Source organism: Erythrolamprus reginae, chromosome 1, assembly GCF_031021105.1.
Source record: "Erythrolamprus reginae isolate rEryReg1 chromosome 1, rEryReg1.hap1, whole genome shotgun sequence".
Lineage (NCBI taxonomy): Eukaryota > Metazoa > Chordata > Lepidosauria > Squamata > Dipsadidae > Erythrolamprus > Erythrolamprus reginae.
Window position 1 is genome coordinate 412,872,262 of NC_091950.1, and position 23,650 is coordinate 412,895,911.

The following is a 23,650-nucleotide window of genomic DNA, read 5'->3' on the forward strand; positions in this document are numbered from 1 at the left end:
CAGTCTCCAGAGTGGCTCTGGAGGGGGGGGGAGCTGTTTTCGCTCTCTCCAGGCATTGAATTATGGGTTTGGGCACTTACGCATGTGCGATAGCGTGCACCCACACTCTTTTGGCAACCGAGGAAAAAAAGGTTCGCCATCACTGGTAAAGAGGATAGACTTTTCTTTCTTTCTTTCTTTCTTTCTTTCTTTCTTTCTCTCTCTCTCTCTCTCTCTCTCTCTCTCTCTCTCTCTCTCTCCTTCCTTCCTTCCTACTTTATTTATTTATTTATTTATTTATTTATTTATTTATTTATTTATTTATTTATTTATTATTAGATTTGTATGCCGCCCCTCTCTGTAGAGAGTTTATAGTTTATAGTTTATCTTATAGTTTTTATTGTGTTATGTGTGGAGGATCTATGAAGTGTAAAAAAGTTGCTCGTTCAAAAGCTATATAGCAGGGGTGTCAAACTCAAGGCCCACGGGCCATTTCTGGCCCATGAGGTGCGTAAATCTAGCCCACAGGGCCACACTGGAAACACCGAAGGACTGGCCCGCGGTGCTTGCACCAAGGAAAACGGAGCTCGGGTGAGTTCTGTTTTTTGCTGGCAGAGTGTTGCAGGAGGCTGTCGCAGTCTCCTGTACTCTGTTTTCACTGGCAGAGGCACCGCGGGCCTCCACAGGTGATCCCGACTTGATTGACATCGAGCTGGACATACCCACCCGGGACATATTCACCCAGCCCCCAAGGTCAAACACAACACTGATGCAGCCCTCAATGAAATCAGATTTGACCCCTCTGCTCTAGAGGTTATCAGGGAAGTTATGTTCTTTTGGAAGTAGCATAGGTGGGTGGCAGTAGAAGTCAACTTCGTTACCAAAATCTTTTGATTATTTTTTCCTTATAGAGAATATTTAGTGAAGCTGCCGAAAAGAACTTGTATCTTTCTCAGCTGATTATTTTGGATACACTGGAAAAGTGTCTTGCTGGGGTGAGTATCCTGTTTAATTTTCTTAACAAAATTTTGACATAGACACCAGTTAGCTCATGCAAGTAATGTTTTTTTTACAATTGTTTTAGTACAGCATCGGTCAACTAGGAGCCCTCCAGATACGTTTGGCTGCAACTTCTAAAGTGAATTCTGTGAATGCTGAGAATTGTAATTGAATTGTGGGAGTTCTGAGAATTGTAGCTGAACAAATCTGGAGGTTACTTTTAGTAACTGGCAATCTTGCTGTGTTGTTGCTTTCCTGAAGTTGAAGTACAAAGTTTATTGTATTGTTAAATCAACAAGCAAATTTGCTATATACAGTTGTGAATCATATTGGACTTATTTTCGGTATCTGTATGACTCGGCTGTGCATGGGTTTTCTTATGCCAAATCAGGGGTCTCCAAACTAGCCACTTTAAGACCTTCATGGCATCGGACCAGAATATCTCCGAGACCGCCTTCTGCTGCACGAATCCCAGCGACCGATTAGGTCCCACAGAGTGGGCCTTCTCCAGGTCCCGTCAACTAAACAATGTCGGTTGGCGGGCCCCAGGTGAAGAGCCTTCTCTGTGGCGGCCCCAACTCTCTGGAACCAGCTCCCCCCAGAGATTAGAACTGCCCCCACCCTCCTTGCCTTTCGTAAACTCCTCAAAACCCACCTTTGTCGTCAGGCATGGGGGAATTGAGATATCTCCCCCGGGCCTATACAATTTATGTATGGTATGTTTGTATGTATGTCTGCTTAACAATGGGTTTTTAAAAAATATTTTAAATTGTAAATTATTAGATTTGTTATGAACTGTTTTATTGTGTTGTGAGCCGCCCCGAGTCTACGGAAAGGGGCGGCATATAAATCTAATAAATAATAATAATAATAATAACAACAACAACAACAACAACAACAACTTGTGAACTTCAACTCCCAGAATTCTCCAGCTAGGAAAGCAAAGCAAAGCAAAGCTAAGCTGGCTGGGGAATTCTGGGAGTTAAAGTCCACAAGTCTTAAAATGGCCTAGTTTGGAGCCCCCTGCCCCAAATGGATACAAAAAATTACAATTGGCTAGTATAAGAGAAACTTTGAATTGACAGTGCTCCCAGATAATGTTACCAAAGTTTATTTGGATTGTAGTTGTGTGTGCTGGCAGAGTGCGATAGCCTGAGCGTGATCAGGTAGTCCTTGGATTGCAATCATTGGTTTAGCAACTGTTCTAAGTTACAATGGCACTGAGAAAAGTAGTTTACAATGGTCCTCCCATATATAACTGTTGCAACATTTCCATAGTCACATGATCACAATTCAGGGTGCATGGCAAAAGTAATGCATTTACGATGGTTGCAGGGTCATGTGATTGCAATGTTTGACCTCCTTGGCCAATTTCTAACAAAGTCAGTGAGGGAAGCTTCATTTGCATGATTCACTGAACAATTGGATGATTCACTTCATTGTGGCTAAAAGGTCATGAAATTGGGCATGACCTCTTAAAAAACTACCGTACTTAGCAGTGGAAATTCCAGACCCAATTCTGATTGTCAATTGAGGCTTACTTATACCGTAGTACCGTGTTTCCCCGAAAATAAGACACTGTCTTATACTAATTTTTGCTCCAAAAGTTGTGCTATGTCTTATTTTCGGAGGGTGCCTTATATTCCGATCCTTCCCCTTTAATTCTTGGAGCGTTGGTACGCTCCACTTGAAGAGCCTTACTGCCCCCGCTGCCGCCAATTTTGCTGCCAATGTTTTCGCCGCCGGCGGGCCCCTCAGCTGTTTGGCGCGACCGACAGAAGACACGTGGGCCGCCAGACAGCTGAGAGGCCCAGCGGCAGCAAAATCGGCAGCAGCAAAATCGGCGGTGGCATCGGAGGAGCAGCTCCTGACCAGCCCAAACCGTGGGCCCCCTTTGCTGCTGCAGGCGGGTAGCCGCCCATCCGTCGGGCTGTCTTATGCCTCCGGATCCGGAGGCACACCCATGGCCACCCATGGCTTCTCCCCAAGCGGCGCCGAAAAAAGACGGGTCCGGCGAGGGGGCTGAGCCTTGGCCGCCACTGCCCAGATTGCACCTCCTGCCCCCGCAGCGGCCAACAGAAGGCACGGTGGTAAGATCTGCGGCGTCAGAGGTCCTGTGAGCCACCAAGCAGCTTAGTTTTGGGGTTAAGTAAAACCAGGCATGGAGGAGGGAGGGGGGGAGGAAGAAAGGAAGCATATTACGGTACCTTATGTTTTTCCACCACTACGCCTTAATTTCGGGGGTGCCTTATATTAACAAATTCTGCAAAATCTTTGATATGCCTTACTTTCGGGGTTCGTCTTATTTTCGGGGAAACATGGTAACATCGATTTAGGGACTGCAAAATAAGTTTAGTGTTCCCCTCTGACTTTCTGCTTTTATTTCGGATTGCTTTAGTTTTACTTTATTAAAATTTATTTCTATTTTGTTAAATTTATATGCCGCCCACCTCCCAAAGATCTCCGGGCAGCTTAACAGCAGAATAAAATATTAAAAACATGGTCAATGATACATGATATCATGGTCAATGGTATTGAAAGCAGCTGAGAGGTCAAGTAGCACCAAGATTGAGGAATGGCCTCCATCTCGGGCTCGCCAGAGATCATTCATTAGGGCGACCAAAGCAGTTTCCGTGCTGTAGCCAGGCCTGAAGCCAGATTGAAAGGGATCCAGATCATCTGTTTCATTCAATAACCATAGGAGCTGGAGTGCCACCACTTTCTCAACAACCTTCCCTACAAAGGGCTTGGAGACTGGATGAAAGTTCTTCAATTCAGCTGGGTCCAGGGAAGGTTTCTTGAGAAGGATCGCACAGCCACTTCCTTTAATGGCTGTGGAAAGGAACCTTCACTTGAGGATGCATTAAGTAAAGCCTGGATGTCACCCTCATGTCACCCTCATGCTGGCCGAAACCAAGCAGGAGGGACATGGATCCAACGGACAAGTGGAGGAACTCATCGCTCTTATTGCCTTGTTCACTTCCTCAGGAGTCACAAGATTCAAACTCATCCCACACAGTGGGACTAAGACACCCCCCCCCCCCATCATCTCAGTCTAAATTGCCCAATCAGAGTCCAGGACCATGCAAATCTGTACAAATTCCTCAGCTCTACCCTGGAAGTGCTCCTCCATTCCCTCTACATTGAGGAGGGAATGAGTTACCCTAAAAAGGGCAGCTGGGCACAAATCAATGGATGCAATAAGTACAGAAAAATGAAAGCATTTTGCCACCCGTATCGCCACTAATAAAGACTCTCAAAAGTCTTCGGTCAGATTTGGAGTTACTGGGCCTCCAGCGTTGCTCTAGACCAGGGGTCCCCAACCACCGGGCCGCGGACCAGTACCGGGCCGCGGGGCATGTTACACCGGTCCGTGGAGTCAGCAGCTGCCGGCCCTCATGCCGCCACCCCCTCCCTCCAGCGCTTCGCCTCCCGCCGGGCAAGAGGCCTCGGGAGGCAGGTTCTGCCGGCCACAGGACGATGGATGGGACAGAGGGGCGGGAAGGACCGAGAGGCTCAAGCCTCTTTTGGCTTCTGCCGCGGGGCGCTTTTGCGTTTTTGGCTGGGGGGAGGCAGGAGGGCCAGCCTGACCCCCTCTCTCCAGCGCTTAGCTCCCGCTGGGCAAGGGGGGAGGCAGGTTGGGGGGAGGCAGGTTCTGCCGGCCACAGGACGATGGCGGGAAAGAGGGGCGGGGAGGACCAGCACCCCCATGCTTAATCCCGCCCCCAACCACGCCCCTTTCCGCCCCCACTGGGCCATAGAAAAATTGTCTTGCTGAAACTGGTCCCTGGTGGAAAAAACGTTGGGGACCACTGCTCTAGACGTCTCTTCTGGTGCTTAGAAACATAGAAACATAGAAGTCTGACGGCAGAAAAAGACCTCATGGCCCATCGAGTCTGCCCTTATACTATTTTCTGTATTTTATCTTAGGATGGATATATGTTTATCCCAGGCATGTTTAAATTCAGTTACTGTGGATTTATCTACCACGTCTGGTGGAAGTTTGTTCCAAGGATCTACTACTCTTTCAGTAAAATAATATTTTCTCATGTTGCTCTTGATCTTTCCCCCAACTAACTTCAGATTGTGTCCCCTTGTTCTTGTGTATACTTTCCTATTAAAAACACTTCCCTCCTGGACCTTATTTAACCCTTTAATATATTTAAATGTTTCGATCATGTCCCCCCTTTTCCTTCTGTCCTCCAGACTATACAGATTGAGTTCATTAAGTCTTTCCTGATACGTTTTATGCTTAAGGCCTTGCACCATTCTTGTAGCCCGTCTTTGGACCCGTTCAATTTTGTCAATATCTTTTTGTAGGTGAGGTCTCCAGAACTGAACACAGTATTCCAAATGTGGTCTCACCAGCATTCTATATAGCGGGATCATAATCTCCCTCTTCCTGCTTGTTATACCTCTAGCTATGCAGCCAAGCATCCTACTTGCTTTCCCTACCGCCTGACTGCAATGTTCACCCATTTTGAGACTGTCAGAAATCACTACCCCTAAATCCTTTTCTTTTGAAGTATTTGCTAACACAGAACTGCCAATACAATACTCAGATTGAGGATTCCTTTTCCCCAAGTGCATTATTTTACATTTGGAAACATTAAACTGCAGTTTCCATTGCTTTGACCATTTATCTAGTAAAGCTAAATCATTTACCATATTACAGACGCCTCCAGGAATATCAACCCTATTGCACACTTTAGAGTCATTGGCAAATAGGCAAACCTTCCCTACCAAACCTTCCCCTATGTCACTCACAAACATATTAAAAAGCTTCATCTCGCGGAGCTCCTCCATAAACCAGGGAGCTTTCCTGGATCCACCGCCATGGAGAGGTTGCAAAGGCACAACCAGGTCCAGTGCCCCAGATGCCGCCCTATTCCAGGCAGCCACTAGGGACTTAGCCAGGTTGACGGTAAGGGAGTCAGGTATCTCCCCAAGCTCCTTCTGGAACCCTTCAGGATCCATTGGGCATCTGGAGCAGAACCACTTAATCGGTTCCACTTCCCTGCGGTGGGGGAGTAGAGTAGCCCTTTAAAGTCTAACCTCAGCAGGAAATGATCTGACCACAACAAGGGAGAAACAACTATACCCCTTAATTCCAGATCATATCTCCACTGTCCTGAGAGGAATACCAGATCAAGTGGGTGTCGTCCCTCCCATGAGTCGGACCCTGAACTACTTGGGTCAGGTCCATGGTTGTCATGGAAGCCATGAACACCTGAGTCGCCTCCGAGGATTCACCAAGTCATGGCAGGTTAAAGTCCCCCAATACCATAAGCTTGAGGAACTTTACCGCCAATCCTGCTAGCAGCCCGGGCAGCACAATTGTAACACAGCTGGGAGGCAGGTACGTCAGCAATAAGCCCAACGGAACCCCTGAGTCCAAGAGGAGGGACTCAGACCCAACAATCTCCAGGGCAAGGAATCTGCAAGGAAGGAGATTCTTGCGGGCCATAATTTCCGCTTCTCCACCCCTTCTCTGGGGTCACGGCTGATGCAGTACTTGAAACCCGTCTGGGCACATCTCTGAGAGGGGGACACCCCCTCTCCTGTCCCAACTAGGTCTTGGTTATACAGTAGTCCCTCGCTATACCGCGCTTCACCTACTGCGGCTTCACTTCATCGCGGGTTTCTGAGGAAGTCGATCAGCAGATTTAAACAGCCCGCCGAACTCAATCGGCAGGGTTTAAAAAAAAAAAAAAAAATCTAAAATTGTAAATACTGTATTTAAATACTCTATCTAAAATAAATACTGTGTGGGAAGGGTTTATAAACACTTAACAATGAAAACTTACCAAACAATTACAATATAAATACTTAAATAAGTACTATCAGTCGATAAATTCCCCATCGCGGATTTCACCTATCGCGGCCAGGTCTGGAACGTAGCACCAGCGATAGGTGAGGGACTACTGTACATGCCAGGTCAGCTCTCTCCTCCAAGATTAAGTCTCGAACTAGGGGAGCCTTGTTAACAATAGATGTGGCATTAAACATCAGCAGCTTCAGCCCAGGGCCCTGACATCCCGAGTCACCAGGTATACAAGATGAGCCTAGTGAACCAGAACCAGAGGGGCTGAGACAAGTAATTGCTTTGAAACAGTGAGTCCTAGTTCCCTGGGAGCGGCCTACCTCACGGCTCCCGCCATATGTACCTCTCCCAGTTATAACCGTAATACCTGGGCTCTCCAACTCCTCAGAGGTCTCCTCCCTCAGCCCATCAGCCCTCCTCTTCCCCTGCAGGCAAAACCTCCCCCTCATACCAAGCCGGGGGTCATAACCGAGCCCCTGTCTGCTTCTGTTTGCACACTCAGCAGAGGTGGAACTGCCTGCTACCGCACGAATCCCAGCAACCGATAAGGTCCCACAGAGTTGGCCTTCTCCAGGTCCCGTCGACTAAACAGTGTTGTTTGGCGGGGCCCAGGGGAAGAGCCTTCTCTGTGGTGGCCCTGGCCCTCTGGAATCAACTCCCCCTGGAGATTAGAACAGCCCCCACCCTCCTTGTCTTTTGCAAATTACTCAAGACCCACCTGTATCGCCAGACATGGGGGAACTGAGACACCTCCCCCAGGCTTTTATATTTTATGTTTGGTATGTATGTGTTGTATGGTTTTAATTGTTGGGGTTTTATATATTTTTCTTATATATCTAATATTAGATTTGTTTACTGTTATTGTTTTTATTATTGTTGTGAGCTGCCCCGAATCTTCGGAGAGGGGCGGCATACAAATCTAATAAATTGAATTGAATTGCATTCTTGCCCCCAGTTCCCTCATTCCTGCCCAGTTCAGTCATTCCAACCCCTTCACTCTATCCAGTCCATCCACATCATCACACATACATACAAGCACATTCCCCCCACCCCCCAGGAGAAAAAATACACTGTTCAAAAAAATAAAGGGAACACTTAAACAACACAATATACTGTAACTCCAAGTTAATCAAACTTCTGTGAAATCAAACTGTCCACTTAAGAAGCATCACTTATTGACAATCAATTTCACATGCTGTTGAGCACATTCAACTTTGTATGCTCATTGAACAAAGTATTCAATGAGAATATTTCATTCATTCAGATCTAGGATGTGTTATTTGAGGGCTCCCTTTATTTTTTTGAGCAGTATATAAATATCAAACAGAGCAGTCAATGCAGAGAAATGCAAGGAAATGTAGGGCAGGCGTAGAAGGCATATGTACTAGTTCCCCAAACCAGCATGGGTTTGTCTTTTTGACCTGCATTATAATTGTGAAACATCTGTCCCTTTATTAAAGATGACTTTTGCAGGTACTTTTAATTTATATTTCTTCAGTTTGTTAATTCAATTCAATTTAATTCAATTCAATTTATTAGATTTGTATGCCGCCCCTCTCCGAAGACTCGGGGCGGCTCACAACATTAATAAAAACAATATTCCAGCGAAAACAAATCTAATATTAAAAAGCACATAAAACCCTATCATATTTTAAAAAGCAAACAACATATACATTAAACTTCTAGGGGGAATCACATCTCATATTTTCTGGGGGGATCGAATCCATTTTTTATTTGGTACTGTTCTCAGAGGCAGTCAACTCCCACTCCCCTTATCCCCCCACCATCGTTACTTTGGGAATGCCACTTATGGGTCCGTGCCTTAGTATGAAGCAGAACTGTGAAGCTAAAACGTGGGCTTCGTGAAATTGAAGCATATATGTTTATTCCTGAAGGTTTCCTCAATGCAAGTTCCAAGTTTAATGTAATCAGATCTTCCATAAGCTGCCTCTGATTCTCCACGAATGGTTTTGAAAGATTGATTTCCAAACCATGGCAGACAAAAGACTCGGGTTATTTGACACTTATATAAACAAAAATTCTATAGTACCTCTTTCTGATCTCATTGTATATGTTGGACACAACTTCCCATCGTTCCCTTGCGAAGTGAATTCTAGCCCAACACATCTGGAGCATTCAAGTTTGGGAAAATATCTTCCCAGTGGCTTGTGAATATTCAGATGAAGGAAAAACAAGATGAGGCGCTGAAGAGCATAAGCATAAAACGTATCAGGAAAGACTTCATGAACTCAATCTGTATAGTCTGGAGGACAGAAGGAAAAGAGGGAACATGATCGAAACATTTAAATATGTTAAAGGATTAAATAAGGTCCAGGAGGGAAGTGTTTTTAATAGGAAAATGAACACAAGAACAAGGGGACACAATCTGAAGTTAGTTGGGGGAAAGATCAAAAGCAACATGAGAAAATATTATTTTACTGAAAGAGTAGTAGATCCTTGGAACAAACTTCCAGCAGACGTGGCAGATAAATCCACAGTAACTGAATTTAAACATGCCTGGGTTAAACATAGATCCATCCTAAGATAAAATACAGAAAATAGTATAAGGGCAGACTAGATGGACCATGAGGTCTTTTGGTAGGGAAGGCAAACCTTCCCTACCAAACCTTCCCCTATGTCACTCACAAACATATTAAAAAGAATAGGACCCAGAACAGACCCTTGTGGCACACCTCTGGTAACCTGTCTCTGCTCAGAATACTCGCCATTAACAACTCTCTGATGTCTACGCTTCAGCCAGCTTGAAATCCACTGAAGTATCCAGGGATTAAGTCCAATCTTCACTAATTTATCTATCAGCTCTTTATGTGGAACCGTATCAAAGGCTTTGCTGAAGTCCAGATAGGCAATATCCACGGCACCACCTTGATCCAACCCCTTTGTGACATAGTCAAAGACAGTGACTTCTTTTGGGAGGTTATGGTTGAAGGAAGGTGCTTTACCAGCACCTGGGCATAGCTGTCAGCATCTCTGCAGGAGTGCTAAGTTGATGGGCTCTGCTTCCCTTTCCAACTCATCTGCTGCAGACTTGCTGGAGAGAAGAGCACACATATGGTCTTCAGAAATCTGCCCTTTATCCTACAGACTACAGCAGTGATGGCAAACTTTTTTCCCCTCGGGTGCTGAAAGAGCGTGTGCGCATGCTTTCGCGCATGTGCGAGTGCCCACACCCATAATTTAATGCCTGGGGAGGGCAAAAACAACTTCCCCCGTCCCCTGGAGGCCCCTTGGAGCCTGAAAATGGCCTGTTTCCGAAATTGTGGTGGCCCCAGTAGGCTCGTGTTTCGCCCTCCCCAGGCTCCAAAGGCTTCCCTGGAGCCAGGGGAGGGTAAAAATTCGCTTCCCCATTCCCCTGGAGGCTGTCTGGAAGCCAAAAACGCCCTCCCGGAGCCTCTGTGCGAGCCAAAAATCAGCTGACCAGGACACACATCCCTTTATCTTTCCTGTCCCCTCCCCTTTCCTTCCCTTTCCCTCCTCCTGCTTTCCCTTTCTTCCTTTCCCCTTCCCCCCCTTTCCCTTTTCTTTTCTTTTCCCTTTCCTATTCTTTCACTCTCTCTTACACACACATAGAAACATAGAAACATAGAAGTCTGACGGCAGAAAAAGACCTCCTGGTCCATCTAGTCTGCTCTTATACTATTTTCTGTATTTTATCTTAGGATGGATCTATGTTTATCCCAGGCATGTTTCAATTCAGTTACTGTGGATTTATCTACAACGTCTGCTGGAAGTTTGTTCCAAGGATCTACTACTCTTTCAGTAAAATAATATTGTCTCATGTTGCTTTTGATCTTTCCCCCAACTAACTTTTCCTTCTGTCCTCCAGACTATACAGATTGAGTTCATGAAGTCTTTCCTGATACGTTTTATGCTTAAGACCTTCCACCATTCTTGTAGCCCGTCTTTGGACCCGTTCAATTTTGTCAATATATTTTTGTAGGTGAGGTCTCCAGAACTGAACACAGTATTCCAAATGTGGTCTCACCAGCATTCTATATAGCGGGATCATAATCTCCCTCTTCCTGCTCGTTATTCCTCTAGCTATGCAGCCAAGCATCCTACTTGCTTTCCCTACCGCCTGACTGCACTGTTCACCCATTTTGAGACTGTCAGAAATCACTACCCCTAAATCCTTTTCTTCTGAAGTATTTGCACACACACAGAGCATTCTCCTTTTAAAATTGGAAACCAGGTATGGTTCACTGCTCTTTGACTGTCCTTGAACACACACACACACATACCCGGGGGGGAGGGGGGGGGAAGAAACGGAAGGAAGCACTCCTGCTGGCCCTTGCCAGCTTTTCCTTCCACACTACTTAATGACTCACTCAAGTATAGTATGATGATGCAAAAGCCGAAATTTAAGTACTTGGTTTTGTGTTTGGATAATTAAAACTAAAATCTTTTCAGAAAACTCAACTTATGTGTCAAAATGGCGATGCTAATAATTTTGTCTCATTTCAGCTTGGACTGGAATAAGACTTTTTTTTCTTTTTCTTTCTGGGGAGTTTTACTTCTTGCTGATGAGTCTCTTGACTTGGTTGCTATTTAATTTGGGAGGGGCAGGAGGTCGGGACAGAAATAGTGCTACCTCTAATTGAAAATAGTGTTGTGAAACTAAATTGCACTTTTCTTGGAAGAACAATATATCTTTGCTCGGAATCCAAAGGGTCATTAAATTATATGTACCACTAATAATCACCCAAACCAAGAAAAATAAATTATCGATAAAAATAAGGAAGCTCCAATCCAAAAAGAGATCTCTTTGGCGAAAAAATGAAACAGGCTAAGTTACAAACTTTAAAAGCCACTACAAAAATCTGTGTCGCCAAATAAAGACTGAATGGACCAATTATCACATCAATCAAGAAGTAAACCTACTCACAAAGCCTAAGGTGCCTTCTATAACTTCGTAAACAATTAACTCAAAGAGTCAAGATCCATCCCACCACTTAAGGACCAAATGGTAAAGACTATAACGATGAAACAGTTAAAGATTAGATTAGATTAGATTTATTGGATTTATATGCCACCCCTCTCCGCAGACTCGGGGCGGCTCACAACAATGGCAAAACAGTACATAGTGACAAATCCAATACCCACCAATCCAATTACAATTTTAGGTTAAAAAATTCATAAAAACAACCCCAATATATATAAAAAACAAGCACACAATCAATTAAAAACCAGAACAACATGGGCAAGGCCAACCTCTTTAACACATTCTTTAGCTCAGTCTTTGTAAACAGCAATGGCTCATGCCCAATATTTTCTAGCCATACCACAATCAACTTCAATGATCTAACACAAATCGATTTTATTGAAGATAATGTTAGAAAGGCATTACGCAACCTAAAACCATCTCTATTGGCTCTGATGGACTATGTGCATACTTGTTGAAAAAGCTCTCCACAACCTTGGGTGAACCTCTAAGCATAATTTTTAAAAAAGCCTTTGGGACTAGCTCCTTACCCAACCTATGGTCACTAGCCACAGTCATCCCTATCTTCAAAAAAGGAGATCCAAGTAACATTGAAAATTACAGACCAATCTCTTTGGGTTGTGTAACCGGCAAAGTCATGGAATCAACCATAAACCAATCCATTTTACTCCACTTAGAAACTAATAATCTACTCTCCAACAAACAATTTGGTTTCAGGAAAAAAATTATCCTGTAATCTGCAACTCTTATACTGCAAAAACATATGGAGCACCCAACTTGATCAAGGTAAAACAATAGGCACAATTTACATAGACTTTTGTAAAGCCTTTGATTCAGTAGTAAATGACAAACTACTTATGAAACTAAAATCCTATAGCACTTCTGGATCCCTACATGATTGGATAACTGTGCTCCTGTCTAACAGACAATAAGTGGTCAAAATAGGACGTGGTATATCAAATCGTGCTCCTGTCAACAGTGGTATTTATTTATTTATTTATTAGATTTGTATGCCGCCCCTCTCCATAGACTCGGGGCAGCTCACAACACAATAAAACAATTCATAACAAATCTAATAATTTACAATTTAAAATATTTTAAAAACCCCATTATTAAGCAGACACACATACAAACATACCATACATAAATTGTATAGGCCCGGGGGAGATGTCTCAGTTCCCCCATGCCTGACGACAAAGGTGGGTCTCAAGGAGCTTACGAAAGGCAAGGAGAGTAGGGGCAGTTCTAATCTCCGGGGGGAGTTGGTTCTAGAGGGTCGGGGCCGCCACAGAGAAGGCTCTTCCCCTGGGGCCCGCCAACCGACATTGTTTAGTTGATGGGACCCGGAGAAGGCCCACTCTGTGGGGCCTAATCGGTCGCTGGGATTCGTGCGGCAGCAGGCAGTCTCGGAGATATTCTGGTCCAGTGCCATGAAGGGCTTTATAGGTCATAACCAACACTTTGAATTGTGACCGGAAATTGATCAGCAACTAATGCAGACTGTGGAGTGTTGGTGTAACATGGGCATACCTTGGGAAGCCCATGACTGCTCTCGCAGCTGTATCCTTCAAGGCAGTGTTCTAGCACCAACATTCTTCATACTCTACATAAGCTATCTTTGCGTTCTCTTTGCTGATGATGTTAAACTATTTTAACACCACTGACAATGCTGCTATCCTGGTTAGCGTTGCCCAAACCCCAGAAACTTTAACCTTAGACTGTCTGCAATTGACCTCTCCCTTTTTCTGAGAGGTCTGTAAGGGGCGTGCATAAGCGCACCACTGTGTCTACTATCTCTGTCCTACTGTCCTATTGTCCTCTTTTATCGTTACATTATAAACATGTTATTTTTATAAAACTTACTACTATCCTATACATGTTTGATAAACAAACAGACAGACAGACAAATAAAGGACAGCAACCTAGCATGCCGTTTCTAGTCCTTTAATCGCATGACCCTTTCTCACCAGGCTTCAGCCAGGCTCCACCCGGCGTGCTGCAAAGGGCTTGAATTAATTATTTACACTAGAATTTCCAAAGTGGGGAGAAATAAAACCACAGTAAAAGAACCAAGTGCAAGTAAAATGGATGTGAAGCATTAAATTTCCATAAAAAGGAAGCACTTTGAAAATGTGGGCACACAGAACTTTAGTCTTCCAGCCAGACTTGGCATTATCCGAGTCTCCCTGGGAAGAGTGTTCTGCTGAGAAGGGGTTGCCACTGAAAAGCCTTTCTTTCTTTCTTTCTTTCTTTCTTTCTTTCTTTCTTTCTTTCTTTCTTTCTTTCTTTCTTTCCTTCCCTTTCCTTTCCTTTCCTTTCCTTCTTTCCTTTCTTTCTCTCTCTCTCTGTCTTTCTTTCTTTCTTTCTTTCTCTCTCTCTCTGTCTTTCTTTCTCTCTCTCTCTCTCTGTCTTTCTTTCTTTCTCTCTCTGTCTTTCTTTCTTTCTCTCTCTCTCTGTCTTTCTTTCTCTCTCTCTCTGTCTTTCTTTCTCTCGTTGTCTTTCTTTCTCTCTCTCTCTGTCTTTCTTTCTCTGTCTCTCTCTCTCTGTCTTTCTTTCTCTCTCTCTCTGTCTGTCTTTCTTTCTTTCTTTCTCTCTCTGTCTTTCTTTCTTTCTCTCTCTCTGTCTTTCTTTCTTTCTCTCTCTCTCTGTCTTTCTTTCTCTCGTTGTCTTTCTTTCTCTCTCTCTCTGTCTTTCTTTCTTTCTCTCTCTCTGTCTTTCTCTCTCTCTCTCTCTCTGTCATTCTTTCTGTCTTTCTTTCTTTCTCTCTCTGTCATTCTTTCTTTCTCTCTCTCTCTCTCTGTCTCTTTCTCTCTCTCTCTCCTTCTTTCTTTCTTTCTTTCTTTCTTTCTTTCTTTCTTTCTTTCTTTCTTTCTTAATTGGACTTCTATGCCACCCCTCTCCGTGGACTTGGGGCGGCTTACAACATTTCAATAAAAAATACAAGATATAAAACACTTCTAATCCAATTAATAGAATGATTAATTTAGAAATTATCTTAAAAAGCTAAACATTTAAAAATCAAACATTCACATGCATACTACCACATCCTACACATTCACTGGGCAGAGGCTGGGGTCTAGTGGCTCCAAGCCTGACGACATAAATGCATTTTCAGATTCTTTTGGAAGGCAAGGAAGGTGGGGGCAATGCGAATCTCCAGGGGGAGTTGATTCCAGAGGGCCGGGGCCGCCACAGAGAAGGCTCTCCCCCTAGGCCCCGCCAGATAACATTGTCTGGCCGATGGGACCCAGAGAAGGTCAACTCTGTGGGACCTAACCAGATTCTGGGATTCGTGTGGCAAAAGTCTGTCCCATAAGTAATCTGGTCCTATGCCACGTAGGGCTTTATAGGTCATAACCAACACTTTTCTTTGCTTTGGTTACCATTGACCCTGGACCTGTCGAGTAGCACTCACAGGAGCCTTCTGACACTTTTCTCAGTGCTGTTGTAACTTTGAACAGTCGCTAACTGAATGGGTGTAAATCAAGGACTACCTAACGTTCATCATTGCCTTATTTTAGCCTGCAAATTCAAGGTGAATCAACTTAAATATAAAACTGGTGTGGTTGCATCCATGTAGTCCTTGACTTACAACCATAACTGAGCATGGTAAACTACTTTTTCCTCATCATTCCTATCACCCATTTCCTCCCACTTATGACTGTATGACTGTAACTTGTTGCTTGTATCCTTAAGATTTTTATTAATATTGATTGTTTCCTGGTTGCTTATTTGACCCCTATGACAATCATTAAGTGTTGTACCTGAGGATTCTTGACAAATGTATGTACACCGAGAGCATATGCACCAAAGACAAATTCCTTGTGTGTGCAATCACACTTGGCCAATCAAGAATTCTATTCTATTCCAATTTCCCAGCACAATATCTGCCCTAGTAAGTAAGCCAATGAATTAGTTGTGTCAATGAAACAGCTGACTGGAGATATGACCTCTTTTGAAAGGGTTAAAAGACTTCTAAGTTGAGAAGCAACTTAGAACTAAGCAGAAAATGTCCTGACAGCTAAAACAATTAATCAGTGGAACAACTTGCCTCCAGAAGTTGTGAATACTCAAACACTGGAAGTTTTTAAGAAAATGTTGGATAACTATAATCTGTATAGTCTGGAGGACAGGAGGAAAAGGGGGGACATGATTGAAACATTTAAATATGTTAAAGGGTTAAATAAGGTCCAGGAGGGAAGTGTTTTTAATAGGAAAGTGAACACAAGAACAAGGGGACACAATCTGAGGTTAGTTGGGGGAAAGATCAGAAGCAACATGAGAAAAAATTATTTTACTGAAAGAATAGTAGATCCTTGGAACAAATTTCCAGCAGACGTGGTAGATAAATCCACAGGGACTGAATTTAAACATGCCTGGGATAAACATATATCCATTGTAAGATAAAATACAGAAAATAGTATAAGGGCAGACTAGGTGGACCATGAGGTCTTTTTCTGCCGTCAGACTTTTATGTTTCTATGTTTCTATTTGTCAGAAGGCAATGTAGGGTTTCCTGCCTAAGCAGGGGGTTAGACTAGAAGACCTCCAAGGTCCCTTCCAACTCTGTTATTATATTATATTAATATATTTTATTTTAATCACACAGGTCTATGGAGATGTTCAGCCATAGAGATCATGGTTGTCTCAAACGTGCTGTTTAAAAGGCAACTGGACTTTCTTGAGTTTGGCGCCCCCCCCCCCCCCCCCCCGGGAAAGCATTTCACGAAGCTTCTTGGATGCGAAGTAAAACATTTCCAAGAGGGGGAAAAACACCAAGAAAATCCAGTTGCCTTTTGAAGAGCACCTTTGGGTTAATTGCAAACACAGCTGGAGCTATCTGAAGCTAAATCTAAATTAAGATTAGTTGACTGGCTCAACTGACCTTGTTTCTTTATCCACACAATGTGCTGGCCACATCCGGCAGGCACCAATTAAGCATGATATATGGACAAGGCCACCCTATGTCTGAAATATTGGGAAATGTCTTAGTTAATGGTGGAAAAATACAGTGCATCGGCCACCCTCAGAGTCGGGCTAATTTGCTGCAGGGATTGATGCTGTCTCTTCAGAAATGTCTAAAACGGCTGAGGAAAGCGAAACAAGACACTGTGATTCTTTTCACATAGCATTCCGCTGTACAGGAAACGGAAGGTTTCTCTTTTTATCCGCAGGAAGATAATTAGAGTCAGACTGAGGTAAAATGGAATCATTTACAGTGATACCTCGTCTTACAAACGCCTCGTCTTACGAACTTTTCAAGATACAAACCCGGGGTTTAAGATTTTTTTGCCTCTTCTTACAAACTATTTTCACCTTACAAACCCACCGCCGCTGCTGGGATGCCCCGCCTCTGGACTTCCGTTGCCAGCGAAGCGCCCGTTTTTGCGCTGCTGGGATTCCCGAGGCTCCCCTCCATGGGAAACCCCACCTCCGGACTTCCGTGTTTTTGTGATGCTGCAGGAAAATCGCAAAAACACAGAAGTCCGGAGGTGGCGTTTCAAGGACTTCCGTGTTTTTGCGATGCTGCGATTTCACTGATGCTCCCTTTGCTGGGAAACCCCACCTCCGGACTTCCGTTGCCAGCGAAACGCTCGTTTTTGTGATACTGGGATTCCCCTGCAGCATCGCAAAAACACAGAAGTCCACAGGTGGGGTTTCCCATGGAGGGGACCCTCAGGGGAATCCCAGCAGCGCAAAAACGGGTGCTTCGGCTGGCAAAAGGGGTGAATTTTGGGCTTGCACGCATTAATTGCTTTTTCATTGATTCCTATGAGAAACATAGTTTCATCTTACAAACTTTTCACCTTAAGAACCTCGTTCCGGAACCAATTATGTTTGTAAGACAAGGTATCACTGTATTTATTTTATTTATTTATTCGATTTTTATGCCGCCCTTCTCCTCAGACTCAGGACGGCTCACAACATGTTAGCAATAGCACTTTTTGAACAGAGCCAGCCTATTGCCCCCACAATCCGGGTCCTCATTTTACCCACCTCGGAAGGATGGAAGGCTGAGTCAACCTTGAGCCGGTGATGAGATTTGAACCGCTGACCTACAGATCTACAGTCAGCTTCAGTGGCCTGCAGTACAGCACTTTACCTGCTGTGCCACCCCGGCTCATCAGCTACCTCAGAGCTGTCAAACTGGATTTCTTTGAGGGCTGGATCGGTATTGTAGTTCAGACAGGCCGGATAGCTCCTGTAGCACCCTGGCGGCCAAAACAGGTTGCAGCGGTTAGGGTTATGCCCCCAATACCCCACTTTCGCCAGCAATGTGCTGCAGGAGGCTCTGCAGGCAGAAAATGGGGTGCTGGGGGGGGGCGAGCTGGGCCAAATGTCCATTGCCATAAAAGAGCCGGGGTGGCGGAGCAGGTAGAATGCTGTATTGCAAGGCCACTGAAGCTGACTGTAGATCTGAAGGTCAGCGGTTCAAATCTCATCACCGGCTCAAGGTTGACTCAGCTTTCCATCCTTCCGAGGTGGGTAAAATGAGGACCTGGATTGTGGGGGCAATATGCTGACTCTGTTAAAAAGTGCTATTGCTAACATGTTGTAAGCCACCCTGAGTCTAAGGAGAAGGGCGGCATAAAAATCGAATAAAATAAAATAAACTTCTATTTTTAGATAAGAGTCTTGAGGGTTCCTACAAACCTAGACAACATTATTTTATTTATTTATTTATTTATTAGATTTGAAGACAATGTAACAAATCTAATATTAAAAAATAATCTAAAAAACCCCAATTTAAGAGACCAATCATGCCTTTCGTAAGCTACTTAAAACCCACCTCTGCCGCCAGGCATGGGGGAATTAAGACTTTTTTCTCCCCCTAGGCCGTTACAACTGTATACATGGTATGTTTGTAGGTATGTTTGGTTTTTATATATTAAGGGGTTTTAATTTGCTTTTAGTATTGGATTTTATTGTATATTTTCATGATTGTTGTTAGCCGCCCCGAGTTTTCGGAGAGGGGCGGCATATAAATCCAATAAAACTATAAACTAAACAACAACTATAAACAAGCATACCATGTATAAATTCTATAAGCCTAGGGGGAAGGGAAAAATATTCAATTCCCCCATGCCTGACGACAGAGGTGGGTTTTAAGGAGCTTGCGAAAGGCAAGGAGGGTGGGGGCAAATCTGATATCTGGGGGGAGCTGGTTCCAGAGGGTCGGGGCTGCCACAGAGAAGGCTCTTCTCCTGGGTCTCGCCAAATTAATTAATCCTTAATTATTAATATACTTTATTAATGTTAATATATACTGTATTAACAGAAGTCACTAATGCTTTCACATAAGATGCTATGTCCCTTAGATCAGGAGTCTCCAACCTTGGCATCTTTATGTCTTGTGGATTCCTAGAATCCTCTCTAGGAACTGTCTCTGTAGCAATTCCAGTTTTCAACCACTTATAAGAAGTATCAAGGTTTCATCCTCTTTTGTGGTGTGCGGAAAGGCTGTTAGCATGACTACACCACATGGTTAACGAAAACATTCCCAATTGGGTCCTAGAAGTACACACAGTTGAGATAAATAGCTGGAAGTGTAGAGGTTTTAATAGTCAGCTGTGCTTTTGAACGTTTCTGTGGTTTTCTTACAGAAAAATACTTTAGGGGTCTCCAACTTTGGTAACTTTAAGCCTGATGGACTTCAACTCCCAGAATTCCCCAGGCCTTTAAGTTCACCAGGCTTAGAGTTGCCAAGGTTGGAGACCTGTGATGATGCCTAATGAGTAAAGGACACTTCCTTGGTCTCTGGAGTATCAGGGCAATGGAAATGCCTGAAGTCCGTTCCATCTCAACTTTTTGTCTTCCAGCAACCCAAAGACACCATGCGGCTGGATGAGACAATGTTGGTCAAACAGCTGTTGCCAGAGATCTGCCATTTCATCCACACCTACCGTGAAGGGAATCAACATGCAACAGAGCTACGCAATTCTGCCTCCGGGGTTCTCTTTTCTCTCAGCTGCAACAATTTTAACGCGGTATTCAGCCGTATCTCTACCAGGTGAGTGTTCGAGGAGCTTTTTAACACCAGGGCATTCTTCAAAATGTCACTGAAGTTGTGCTGGCACCTTCTGACTGTGGTCAAATAAGATAAAGACATTGTTGAATGAAATATTGCTGCCCAAGGTAGCCTGCCTCCTGTGCCCTTGCAATCTATTTATAGTACGCTGCTTGCTTGGATTTCAATTATCAGTGAAGGTTTACAATAATTTTGCCATTTGAAAGATTAGATTAGATTTATTGGATTTATATGCCGCCCCTCTCCGCAGACTCGGGGCGGCTCACAACAATGGTGAACAACAATACATAGTAACAAATCTAATATTTAAAAATCTAGGTTACACTTTTAGATTAAAAGTCCAAAAAAAGAAACCCCCAAAACAACACACAATCGAATCATACACAAAAACTACATGGGCAAGGGGGAGATGTTTCAATTCCCCCATGCCTGACGGCAGAGGTGGGTTTTAAGGAGTTTGCGAAAGGCAAGGAGGGTGGGGGCAATCCTGATCTCTGGGGGGAGCTGGTTCCAGAGGGTCAGAGCCACCACAGAGAAGGCTCTTCCCCTGGGTCCCGCCAAACAACATTGTTTAGTCGACGGGACCCGGAGAAGGCCAACTCTGTGGGACCTAACCGGTCGCTGGGATTCGTGCGGCAGAAGGTGGTCTCGCAGGTATCTTTGTCCGGTGCCATGAAGGGCTTTAAAGGTCATAACCAACGCTTTGAACTGTGACCGGAAACTGATCGGCAACCAATGCAGACTGCGGAGTGTTGGAGTAACATGGGCATATTTAGAGAAGCCCATGATTGCTCTCGCAGCTGCATTCTGCATGATCTGAAGTTTCCGAACACTCTTCAAAGGTAGCCCCATGTAGAGAGCGTTACAGTAGTCGAGCCTCGAGGTGATGAGGGCATGAGTGACTGTGAGCAGTGACTCCCGATCCAAATAGGGCCGCAACTGGTACACCAGGCGAACCTGGGCAAATGCCCCCCTCGCCACAGCTGAAAGATGTTTCTCTAATGTGAGCTGTGGAAAGGACGCACTTGAAGATGGGTAGAAAGAATTGAGTAGTTCCTCAATGAACACAATAGATCTCACTAACCATGATTTGATTTCTGTCACAGACGCCATCAATGCTTTGATCCCAAACCCTGTCCCATGTTGTCTATCCTTGAAAAAGTCTGACAGTCTTTGGGCTTTATTCCAAGATTGCACCACTGAAATCTGATGGTCAACCGCCAGATTTTGGTGTGATTTCTTTTCTCTTTCTAAAATAAAAGGGGAAATGTTGCCAAGGCTTAAAAGCCTCCTTTAAACTTTCCCATATCAATATATTGATTTGCTTAACAATTGCTTTCATGACCAAATGCATCCAAAACTGATGCCACTTGCGGCCCTATTTGGACCGGGAGTCACTGCTCACAGTCACTCATGCCCTCATCACCTCGAGGTTCGACTACTGTAACGCTCTCTACATGGGGCTACCTTTGAAAAGTGTTCGGAAACTCCAGATCGTGCAGAATGCAGCTGCGAGAGCAATCACGGGCTTCCCTAGGTATGCCCATGTTACACCAACACTCCGCAGTCTGCATTGGTTGCCGATCAATTTCCGGTCACAATTCAAAGTGTTGGTTATGACCTTTAAAGCCCTTCATGGCACCGGACCAGAATATCTCCGAGACTGCCTCCTGCTGCACGAATCCCAGCGACCAATTAAGTCCCACAGAATGGGCCTTCTCCGGGTCCCGTCGACTAAACAGTGTTGGTTGGCGGGGCCCAGGAGAAGAGCCTTCTCTGTGGGGGGCCCGACTCTCTGGAACCAGCTCCCCCCAGAGATTAGAACTGCCCCTACCCTCCTTGTCTTTCGTAAACTCCTTAAAACTCACCTTTGTCGACAGGCATGGGGGAACTGAAATACATATCTCCCCTGGGCCTATACAATTTATGTATGCTATGCTTGTATGTATGTCTGCTTAATAATGTTTTTTTAAAATATCTTAAATTGTAAATTATTAGATTTGTTATAAACTGTTTTTATTGTGTTGTGAGCCGCCCCGAGTCTACGGAGAGGGGCAGCATACAAATCTAATAAACATAAACATAAACACTTGTGGGAAAGCTCCTTCCACATTTTGTTATGTACACAATTTGCCACGTTGACTGAAAATTCTGGGAAATGTAGTCTGCAGCGTACCCAAAACTAATGGGATTAGGCAAAGTTTTTGTGCGGAAATACATTCTGGGTAGGAACAGCATCAGGCCCTAGTCATCAGGGTGACAGAGCTATGATTAAAGGCTATGTCAGCTAAACTTCAGAGACCTTTTGTAACATCTGTTTCCAAAGAATTGTTTCACACATCTAGCTTTGAAGGAAGTGGCTTTTATCTTTTGTACTATAATTCTTAATGGCAACAGTTTGCGTCTAGCATAGATGGCGCTGCGGAGAGGGGCGGCATACAAATCTAATAAATAAATAATTCAGAGTAATAGAATCAGAAGGGACCTTGGAGGTCTTCTAGTCCAATCCTCTGTTCGGGCAGAAAACCCTATGCCAGAAGTAGGCAAAGTTGGCTCTTCTGTGACTTGTGGACTTCAACTCCCAGAATTCCTGAGCCAATCATGCTAGCTCAAGAATTCTGGGAGTTGAAGTCCACATGTCATACAAGAGCCAACTTTGCCCATCCCTGCCCTATACCATTTCAGACAAATGGTTGTCCAATCTCTTCTTAAATATCTCCACTTTTTGGAGGCAAGTTGGTCCACTGGTTAAATGTTCTCACTGTCAGGAAATTTCTTCTTAGTTCTCGATTGCTTTTCTTCTTAATTAGTTTCCATCCATTGCTTCTTGTCTGGCCTCCAGCTGCTTTGGGGAATAACTTGACCCCTTCTTCTTTGTGGCAGCCTCTTAGATACTGGAACACTGTTATCATGTGTTAGCAAAAACTTCAGAAGAGAAGTATTTAGGGGTAGTGATTTCTGACAGTCTCAAAATGGGTGAGCAGTGTGGTTGGGCGTAGGAAAAGCAAGTAGGATGCTTGGCTGCATAGCTAGAGGTATAACAAGCAGGGAGAGGGAGATTGTGACATACATTCATTGTAAGATAAAATACAGGAAATAGTATAAGGGCAGACTAGATGGACCATGAGGTCTTTTTCTGCCGTCAGTCTTCTATGTTTCTTTGTTTTCTATCATGTCACCCGTATTCATAGGAGGGGGCCAGGTGACAGGAGACACAAATATGCTTCTTGAATTATGCCATTAGGCATCCCCTTTCTTCATCTTAGCTGTATTGGTTGGGAAGATGGATAGGGCTTGATTTCAATTGATGTTTTCAATTTGTGATCTCAGTTGCACAGACATTAAAGAGGTGGCCATTTGGTTCCCATCTGCAAGTATAATACTGCTGCTGCTTCTCTGGAGAACCCTGCTTCTGCTTTAAGATCTGCAGAGGAATTTCCATCACATTCCCACGTCAGGCTGGAGCAATTAAACATTTTTGTGCCTGCATGAAATGCACAACCTCCTTAGTGTTTCTGTTTTCAGATATGCCTCTGTGGATTTGAAACGTAGGCAAATGGGTCTTTTGGTTTTTCAACTTATACTGAATCAATAACTTGATTCAGTTGTTTGTAGCTCCCTGACCAGAATACAGGTCATTTTGAAAAATGAGACAAGAAAACACACATGTACATTTAATTATACAATTAATTGAATTGGGGTCAAGGCATGAACGGTAGGGAGTTTTGTTTTTTTGGCAGGCTTTATTCTGGAGCTGTGAATGATATCAAGGAACTGTACTCATGGAAAATTCATTAGTGATTTGGGGTTTATTGCATTTAAATTAATCACTGAGGGAATGCTCAGCTCAGAACCG

General features: G+C 44.0%; 1 protein-coding gene across 8 annotated transcripts in view; it reads left to right on the forward strand.

Annotated features, from left to right (window-relative positions):
* NF1 (neurofibromin 1) overlaps positions 1–23,650 on the forward strand; it is a 416,066-nt gene that overhangs the window by 21,900 nt on the left and 370,516 nt on the right. For all 8 annotated transcript variants that reach the window (XM_070735304.1, XM_070735306.1, XM_070735307.1 and 5 more), the window contains exons 3-4: positions 891–974; positions 19,586–19,776. In XM_070735304.1, the coding sequence (XP_070591405.1) occupies positions 891–974; positions 19,586–19,776 (275 nt within the window). The remainder of the gene's footprint in view (positions 1–890; positions 975–19,585; positions 19,777–23,650) is intronic.